Source organism: Arabidopsis lyrata, assembly GCF_000004255.2.
Source record: "Arabidopsis lyrata subsp. lyrata unplaced genomic scaffold ARALYscaffold_1, whole genome shotgun sequence".
NCBI classification, from domain to species: Eukaryota; Viridiplantae; Streptophyta; class Magnoliopsida; order Brassicales; family Brassicaceae; genus Arabidopsis; species Arabidopsis lyrata.
Genome location: NW_003302555.1, coordinates 30,343,094 through 30,352,858, shown reverse-complemented (window position 1 = coordinate 30,352,858; position 9,765 = coordinate 30,343,094). Strand labels below are relative to the sequence as shown.

At 41.5% G+C, this 9,765-nt stretch overlaps 2 protein-coding genes across 2 annotated transcripts; one reads left to right on the top strand and one right to left on the bottom strand.

The window, feature by feature from the left end:
• Positions 1-202: 202 nt before the first annotated feature.
• Positions 203-1,704, bottom strand: LOC110224481. The gene is made up of 5 exons (XM_021010577.1): positions 1,407-1,704; positions 1,125-1,265; positions 913-1,040; positions 484-843; positions 203-412 (listed from the first exon to the last, which is right to left on the bottom strand). The coding sequence occupies exons 1-5, from the start codon at positions 1,702-1,704 to the stop codon at positions 203-205; spliced, it is 1,137 nt and encodes a 378-aa protein (XP_020866236.1).
• Positions 1,705-7,998: 6,294 nt separating this feature from the next.
• LOC110224480 lies at positions 7,999-9,442 on the top strand. The gene is made up of 3 exons (XM_021010576.1): positions 7,999-8,500; positions 8,590-8,717; positions 8,807-9,442. The coding sequence occupies exons 1-3, from the start codon at positions 7,999-8,001 to the stop codon at positions 9,440-9,442; spliced, it is 1,266 nt and encodes a 421-aa protein (XP_020866235.1).
• Positions 9,443-9,765: the final 323 nt, after the last annotated feature.

Sequence of the window (9,765 nt, the reverse complement as noted above, 5' to 3'; positions counted from 1 at the left end):
GTTCGCTCCTCGATTCAAAATCATCTCCCATAATCGAGGAGATGGCATGATCCTGACCAGAGAACCCCTGAGTTCGTTCCAAAGAAATTTTGTCAACATTGGTTCCGAACTCAATAAAATGAGCACGAGGAGTACCAGTTAACATCATCTCGTCCAAAGACAAACCGGTATTAGGTTCGGTCAATGGAGGGGAATCAGCGAACTAAGAAGCAAATTGCTGCAAATCTAAATATGGCTGAAGAGCAGTAGCTAGCTTAGCTTCAGTCTCAGCGAGCTCAGCGCCAACCGTCTCCTTTTCTTCAGCCAAATTAATTTCTCCTTCTTCTATCTCCTTGATCAGATCGAGATTGCTCTTCATCTCATCACGTTCGGAGTTAAGTTTGTTCCAAGCTTTATCAGCAGTGATAAATTCCTGACAGCAAGAAGAAACTTTTGCCCGGTTCCTTTAACCTCTTTCCGAGCATCATGAGATATTTTGCGAACATCTCGCTCTTTCAGTTCGGAAAGAGATTCATTTTTACGTTTGAGCTCCTCAGCAGCTGTTTTGACCTTGCTAAGCTCTGATCTCAGAAGCTCGATCTCGCCCTTTGCGAAGTTATGATCAGCAAGGGCAGTTTTCAGCTTTTGCTCTGTCTCAGTCAAAATCTTCCTTGTCTCCTCGCTAGATCTTTCGAGTTGCTCGATTTCTTTCTGACGAGCCGAGTCGAGACCAATCGTCTCCTTCGCAAGCTGGTTGGAAGATTGGAGTTTCTCAATCTCTCCTTCGGCAATAGCAGCTCTCTTGGAAACTTTGGTAAGCTCCTCTTCGTAATGGTTGATGATGCTGTTCACATCCAGGGTTGCCTGATAAAATGAGATGCGATAAGAAAAAGGAGATTCAAAATCAATGTTTACAGATTCAAACAGTCAAACCTGAGAGGAGTGGAATGAATGACTGATATACATCTTCTTGATGTCATCCCTCCAGTGCCCAAAGGACGGAAGTTTCTTCCCAGAGCGAGTGTGGAAACATCTAAAGATGTTTCCAATCTTCTCTTTATCTAAAGTAAAGATATTCATATGAATATAGAATTCCTTAAAAAAATCAGTTAATCTCCAGTATCAAAAGGTTAATTGAGGATTACCTGATGGAGATGAAACTCTGGCAACGAGTCCCGAGCTCGGAGATGATCGAGCTCTAGAGGTATTACCTCTAGGACGCCTAGGGGGTAGCATCCCTGAACTCAGCGACTTTCTAAAAACAATTCCTGAATCGGGATTTCTACCTTGAACGTCAGCAGATTCAAGAATTAGAAGACTTGAAGAAATGGCTTCGGTTTTCCTCGTGCTCTTGGACCTTCCCTAAAGCGGGGGTTCAGGTCCCTCGGCCTTCCTCTTCTTCATAAAAGAGGAGGCATCTAAAGGACCTCCTTCTGCAGCAGTGGCAGCGACCATGTTGTCAGCTGCTGGGGTAGAGGAAGGAGCATTGTTTATGGTGACCGCCATTGACTTTGAACCTTCAAGAGATCCGTCGTCAACTAGAAGAGTTTTCTGGCAGATCTTGTCATCCCCGGCGGAAGATGTAATTTTCATGTCTCTTCCAATCAAGGAAATCTGGTCTTTGACCTTCTTGTCTGCTTCTCTGATCCTTCTCCTATCTCGAGCATTCAAACTCGAGAGATCAATCTCAGCAGGAGGAGGGTCGATGGGGTGAGTGAGGCCCATTCTGACAGAATGTCCGGCACCATGAATTCTCTCCAAAGTAAAAGAATTCCAATTAACTGTCCTCTCCAGGACGGCCCGGTAAAAGTTTAAAAAATCGATAGAAGGAACTGGCCAAAGTTGGGGACCTGCGGAAAAACGAAAAAGTATTAACGCGGTTCGAAATAGCTTGGGAAACTTATTCAGTTAAGTCCTAGTTTCTACCCAAATTCGATGACCAGTGAATTCGAAGGAGTTCGGAAGAACTCTGAACGGAAAAACTATTTATACGGAAGAAGATCCAAAATTTCCTCCATGCGTTGTCTTTTAAAGGCAGGCCATCAATAAGGTTTCGATCTGCGATCGGATAAAGGGCATAATACCCAGAAGTTTGGGATTCGCGAGCCTGGAATAATTCCAAGAGCTCGCTAAGTCCCAGCGAGTAGCCCGCCTCCACCGCAACAGTGAAAGTACACATAAGATACCGGAGCATGTTGGGCGACATCTGAGAGAAGGCGATTCCCAGATGGTTGAGGTAGGTAAGAAGTATCTCAGGAAGGGGAAGGAACAAGCCACACCCTTTGAAATAAATTTCATAGGCGCAGCAATAACCCTCTCGCTCCGACTCCGGAGACTCGTAATGCTCCGGGACCACCATCTCCACCTCGCGGGGGAATGTGACATAAGCGACGGAGATCGTTGAGAGAATCAACAGTCGATTGACTCTGAGGGTGAAGATCAAACCCGCCTCCAATTTGGATATATGGTTTGGTTCCCTCACCTATGAGAGCTTCGAGATCTTCAGCCTCATATTCACGAAATTCAGAAGGGAGGTTCGACATTTTACGAAAGGGGTTCTTTCCCGAAAGAAAACAATTACGAGCTCTGTAATAAGAATGAAAGTTTTCTAGGTAAAGAAGATAAGATGGAAAAGTAATATTATCTCTTAGAACCTTAAAGTATGATGGAAGACCGCCTCGAAAATATTGGGAAGTGGGACAGTTTTCCCCGCAGTATTAATATAAAATTAGGAAATTAATGATGATGGTTGTCAGGGATATCAAATCATTTAATTATCCGAGATCGGCGTAATAGCGTAAAATAGGGAGTAATTCCAGAATGTTAAAGATCTAAATTCATTAATTACTGTTTACTTAAGTCTTCCAAGCCGAGCACTCAGCTCGCAAGACTTGGGGGGCTAAATGTTGGGGTCGGATCCCACACATTCTCGGTAGGATCCACTTGGATCTGTCCACGTCATTCTTACATAATAATCCTCTTGGAATTAAAGATATTTTATTATAAGAATCGAGCTTAACCTGTCGGGAGTTCGGTTCAGTCTAGTAGAAGAGCTCGATCCTTGCCAGTATGGAGTTCGCTCTTATTCGACAGACAGTTCGTATAGAGAAAAGCCGAAGCGAGGAGAATACTGTTCGAGGCTCACGGTAGCGTCAAAACGCGGGAGTTCGGAGTCAGCAAGAAAGAGTTCGAAAGATCCATGCGAAGCCCAAAATAGTTCAAATTCAAGCCGTTTCGGTCAAAATTGTAACTTACATGATTAATGTGGATCAATGCGATTATGAGCAGTAAATGACCGCATTGATCATGTTTTCTCTATAAAAACAACCTCAAACGCATGTGTTTGGGAGACATCTCTAAGATTATTACACACTATTACAAAGCAATACAACTTACTTTTTTCTCTTATACTTTCGCAAGGCTTTACACATTTTATTCGTATCAATTTTCTCTCCTTGTTTCTTGGTTAATTTTCCTTTCGAATTCCTATATTCTTTTACTGATTTTAAGAGTTTTTCTCCACTGAAATACTTAAAGATAATCGAGTGTGAATCCTACATCTACACTCCTGAAAAAAAAAAAAATTTACATTAGCACATAATAAATTGCCACAGTTATACCTTTTTTCAGTTGTACCAGTTATATATCACTTCGAACAGTTATACAACTTACCTCAGTTATAACAGTTTTACCACTTGTCACAATTATACCTCTTATGACAGTTATACACAATTTTCCAAATTGATTTTTGGACCAAAAAGACTTATCTACATAATCTACCTCTACAGTCCATTACATTGTCATAATCGACCCAAAAAACATGTTTACCAACACCAATTTCAAACCTATTCAAAATTTCTAATTTCCAATCACAACAACTGTGAGACCCAATTCAGCCCACCAGGGACCCATCTCAACTAAAAAAAGACCAAAACGTGTGTATGTATATATGTATATATGTATATATAGCGTCGTCTTCACCGTTGACGGTCATGTTTATTTTAAGTTTTTTTTTTTTTTTTTCGGATATGGATTATTGCAGGAGAGCTCGAAATCTGTGTTATCATTTCGAAAGTAATATGTTGAGAAGAATTATTTCATATATATTATATGCGTGACCATATATCTTTGACATTTTCGATTGATTAAGTTTGTATATATTTCAGATACGATAAACGTTGATTTAGTAATAATAGGCGTTAAAGTTGGGTATTAGACCTTTAATCTAAATTTATATTGAATCATACAAAAAACAACTGTAGGACGCAAAAAATAACTTTTTATGCATCATACAAAAAAACTAACCAATCATCCCACAACCGGTCAATGTTCATACAAATTCATATTACAAATTAAAAACATCTGGAGTGCACAAAAAGTAACGTACCCACTTCACAACTATCTGGCAACCTTTCACCTATCTGACTGTTTTTTTAGGAAACGATTTAACCGTCCAGAGTCTAAACATCATACCGGATAATAACAACTTCCATGTTAAGTTCAGGATTTATACCCCCATATACATATGATAACATCGTATTTTAGCCCACTTTTACTATGTTTTATTTAGGTTTTCTAAGAAAAAAACAGGAAATATTGGAGATTTCAAGTATTTATGCTTCAAGAATGAATAATGTGTTTTCAAGCAAAAAGGAGTAAAAGACGATCAAATCCCGTTTCAAGACAGTTTCTGTGCCTCAGAAGTATGGCGTCCGTTCGAGGTCTTCCCGATTACTAAATCAAGAGATCTCGATGGCTATGGAAAGCTAGGAGAGTCTAGTTTCACTTCGTAGTGGAATCGGAGCTTTTCAACGAGCCAATCGGAAGTTATGCTTTCTGACGCCCCCGGTCGTTAGTGCCCATGCCCGAGCTGCTTCTCACACTCTACCCCTGTCATCACACATCGTACCCTGTCCAAGAAACTCGAGCCTCACTTAACCTACTTCGTGGGAAATGACGGTTTTGCCCCTTGACCTAATCGAAGCCTATAAATACCGAGATAAGTTGAAGAAACCGTACGGCCTCTTTACACAGCTCTTCACCGCCTTCTACCCTAGATCTCGCAGCCTCCATCGACGAGACTCTCAGCTCTCCTAGCTCCACCTCGTCAAAGCTCTTGCATCCCGAAGAAGTCGTCCTTTGAAGCTCTCTCTTTTATTCTTCATTGTTTTCTCTTCTACTCTTTCTTCTTCTTTTTCTTTCAAGACTTTTGGGGAGACAAGTATCTTCTGTGACACTAGAGAAGTTTCCTTTGAACCCCCCTTTTATTTATTCATATTCATTTATTATGCTTTTCTACGTCATCTCCATGTCGTTTCTTAGCATCATGAGCGAGTAGTTTTCTTTGTTGGGTTTTATGGGGTAATTCAAAGGGGATTCACGGTTCAAATCATATTAGGTTAATAGATCTGTTATTTCGTTCATACTTAGATTCTTTTGGGACATCTTTTACTTAATGCATGTGTTTGGATTGATCACCAAACGCTGATCCAAGAGGTTAAGAGCTTTAATCGGGTAAACCTAATCTCGGACATAGTGTTCCCAATCCTTCATGTTGTTGCCTACGTAAGTTGAGTAACAAGACTTAGAGTACTTAGCGAATCCAACCCTAATGCGTCGATCTATGCGTCGTTGCCTGCGTCAGTTGAGTAACGGAGTATAGGGAGATTTGCCGGCTTATTCTATAACATAGGATAACTCGTTCATTCGCCTTCGTAGTTATGAACTAGAACGAAAACATAAAAACCCTAAAGATCTAAACCCTAGTTAGTCGAGAATCATGAACCCCGGAGAAACCCTAGAACGCCCAACGCCTTAGTCTCATAGTTTACATCCGAATATCATCTTGGCTTTCATTAGTTCATTTAGATTTCATTATTTGCTTTCTTATTTCATTGCATTAGTTATTAAGAAACCCAAAACCAAAACTCCAAAGTTTAGTTTTGTCTTAGCTAGATCTTTTCATTGAATCTAATAACCCGTAGCTACACTCTTTGTGGGATCAATCCTAAAATACTACTCTGATTACTGTGCACTTGCAGTTTAACGTGTGGTCTTTCAGGTAAAAGTTTTGGAGCACAAATTCACACGCATCAAGCTTTTTGGCACCGTTGCCAGTGTGGATGTACGATTCACACTCGATTGTCTTTAAGTATTTTTGTGGAGAAAAACTCTAAAATCAACAAATGAAAATAAGGATTTGAAAAGGAAAGTAACCAAGAAACTAAATAAAGCGAAAGAGTTTGGCAAGAATAAGATAGTAAAAAGCCTTGCGAAATTGTAAATTAAAAGAAAGAGTATGTTGTATTGCTTGATGGTAAGAGGTAAAAGGTTGTTCTCTTTTTTACAAACACATGCGTTTGAGGTTGTTTTTATAGAGAAAACATGATCAATGCGGTCATTTACTGCTCATAATCGCATTGATCCGCATTAATCATGTAGGTTACAATTTGACCAAAACGGCTTGAATTTGAACTATCTTGGGCTTCGCGTGGATCTTCCGAACTCTATCTTGTTGACTCCGAACTCCTGCGTCTTGACGCTGCCGCGAACCTCGAACAATATTCTCCTCGCTTCTGTCTTCTTTTATGCGAAGTATATGTTGAATAAGAGCGAACTCTGTACTGGTAAAGATCAAGCTCTTTAATAAACTGAATCAAACTTCTGACAGGTCGAGCTCGATTCTCGCAATGAAACATCTAGAAATCCAAGAGGATTATTATGTAATAATGACGTGGACAGATCCAAGTGGATCCTACCGAAGATGTGTGAGATCCGACCCCAACATTTAGCCCCCCAAGTCTTGCGAGCTGAGTGCTCGGCTTGGAAGACTTAAGTAAACAGTAATTAATGACTCGAGATCTTTAACATTCCGGAATTATTCCATGTTTTTCGCTATTACGCCGATCTCGGATAATCAAATGATTTGATATCCCTGACAACCGTCATCATTAATTTTCTAATTTTATATTAATACCACGGGGAAAACCGTCCCACTTCCCAATATTCTCGAGGCGGTTTTCTGCTGAATAAGGTTAAATGGAACGACGGCTTTTACAACAGCGTACATTTAACTCTAAAAGCTTTTACCAAACCAGAAAAAGAGAAACCTCTTAGTAAAAGATGTCTTCCCCAGCCGTCTATGTTTCGGAAAACGAAGATGACAGTCAAGGAATCCCTGTTCCCAGAGGGGATGAAGTCTTCACCCAAAAGGGGAGATAAATTTGGTCCGCATTTCAGGTCTCAGTCGACCTATGCTTCCCTTGGCGCTCTTCGCCGCCTTTGTAACATCCCCCAAGAAATTGAATTCTCTCTTCCTAGACCCAACGAGTCTCCGGAAGTGGTGCGAGAGGGTTACTGTTGTGCGTACGAAGTCTATTTCAAAGGTTGCGGTTTGTTTTTTCCCGTACCGGAAGTTCTTCTTTTATACCTCCTCCACCTAGGGATTGCCTTTCCCCAAATGGCTCCCAACTTTCTTCGATACGTTCTGAGCACCCTGACTGTTTCGGCAGAAGCAGGGTTTTCCCTCTCCACCAGCGAACTCTTAGGGCTATTTCGAGCCCGTGAATCCGCAGCAGCGGGTATTTTTTCTATAAACCCTATCCTTGACCGTAACCTGATCGACGGAATGCCCTCGAATGATGGGCCTTGGAGGAAATACTGGTTCTTTTTCCGAGTCAATCCCCATTCCGTTCAAGGTCTTTACGGTCTTCTTCTCGCCAATTGGTCGGCTAAACTTGGTTAAAAATCCAACCTTTATTACTTTCCACTGTATTATGCAAAAGAAATAGAATTCTTAACTCAATACTTTGTTTCAGGGAACCAGACGATCCCCCGCCCGACCGTTGACTTCTTGTCCTTCTTTGAATCGTTTCCGAGGGTGAAACAAATTGGAATTCCTTCACCCTTCGACGCATTCATAAAGAAGGGCTCGCCATTAAAGACGGTCAGACTCACCCCCTCGATCCTCCTCCCGAGGAGAAAGACGTCTCGAGCCTGAATGCTCGAGATAAAAGAAAGATGCAGGCTGAAATCAAGGCTCTTAAGGATCAGCTATCCGAAATCGGGAGAAAGAAACGGATAGCTGCAATCTCCAGGGTTGGTAACTTCCACAGGAAGACCCTCTTGGTTGATGACGGTTCATTAGAAGCAGCCATGTCAGCCGCGGTGGATACTCATGGAGCCGAGATCCTTAACGACCCTCCAGTTGCCACCGCAATTTGCCCTTCCGAACCAGGGTGGTGTGAGGGAGAAATAACCTCTTCTCCTTGTACAAAGAGGAAGGCTCCAGATTCCGATAATCTATCAAACGAGAGACTTAAAACCGTGAGATTAAGTTCTCCGGCTCGAGTCTCTAGCCCTCTACGTTCTGTTTCTCCCTCTTCAAAACCTTTAAACTCTGAGCTCCCTCTTCCGGGAGACAGAGTAATTTCAGAGGAGATAGATGAACCGAGACCGGAGGCTCCCCTTTCTCAAGGACTGAGTGTTAGGACTCAAAATCCTTTACCCGCTTTGATTTCAGGTAAGTTTTTACTTAGAAAGCGAGCATTAGCAAAACTTGCTACAGATTGCATCTATTTTATAAATCTGCTATTCTCCTCTGCTTCGAAGGCGGAGAAGAGATTGGAGACATCTTTCGAAGTTTCCAAACCAGGGAAGGGGCGTCCCTTCCTCCTTTTTCGGTTTGGAGGCCAGAAATCCATCAGATGTTCGCCAATCGAGCTTGCTACCTATCCCTGGTTTGGATTTTTTAGATTATGACAACCTCCCTTCCTTAAGTAAAAGCTTTTTGTCTAAATGACGCGTTTTTTTTTTTTTTACTCCGAAGGCGTTTATGGAGACTAATGGAATGATCTTCCATTATGAAAACCTTCTTCATCAAGCGAAGAGAGAGACCGCAAAGGCTAAGAAGGAGGTTGATGAAATTAGATCAGCCAACCAATCTGAGCGACTTGAGCGGGAAAAAGCACTCGAGTCATCTTTTGAAAATATGAAGAAAACTCTAGCAGCTAACGAGCAACGCATCAGAATTGCGAATGTCGAAAGAGATTCTGCGAGGTCTAATGCTCTTCGCTTGGAGGCTGAGCTAGAGGAGAATACGGCTTTGTTCGAAGAAGCAAATCAAGAGATCGAACTTTTAACCAGGAACAGGGCTCGCGATATTGCTGAAGCCGAACATAATGCTCGAGAAGAGATGAGGGGATTCGGTAGGCAACTTATTCAATCTATTACGAAGTTCATCAAGGACGAAGAGGTCTGGACTAAACTTCTAACAGATCGAGCCGAACTGAAGAGCAATCTAGACCTGATTAAGGAACTAGAGGCTGGAAGAGTTTCGTTCGAGAACAAGAGGAGCGAAGTTGCTGCCAAACTCGCTATGGTTGAGTCCGAGTTATCCTCGGCTTCCCGTCCTACTCTTGATCTGAAACAATTTTCTTTGGTATTTGGAGATTCCCCATCTTAATTCGAGGTAGGTGAAGGTTCTCGGCCACATGAGGGTTCTCCAGAGGTGTAGGAACGCTTTTTTTTTAAAGAATTGTTTTGTTGAGTCCATGAGGATTATTCTGTTTCACGAAAATATTTTGTTCAATTAATGTGACTGAACACAACCATGTACATGCTCTGGCATATGATTTTTTTTTTTTTAACAAAAACGTTTGGAAACGATTCTAGGTTTGCAAGTCCTAGCCCGCCAAAGAGGTTTTACGAATTGTGAGAGATGAGCTGATCAGGCTCACTTGGCTTTTTAAAAGAAAAAATCTTAATAAGTATTTTTCCTCGGTCTCT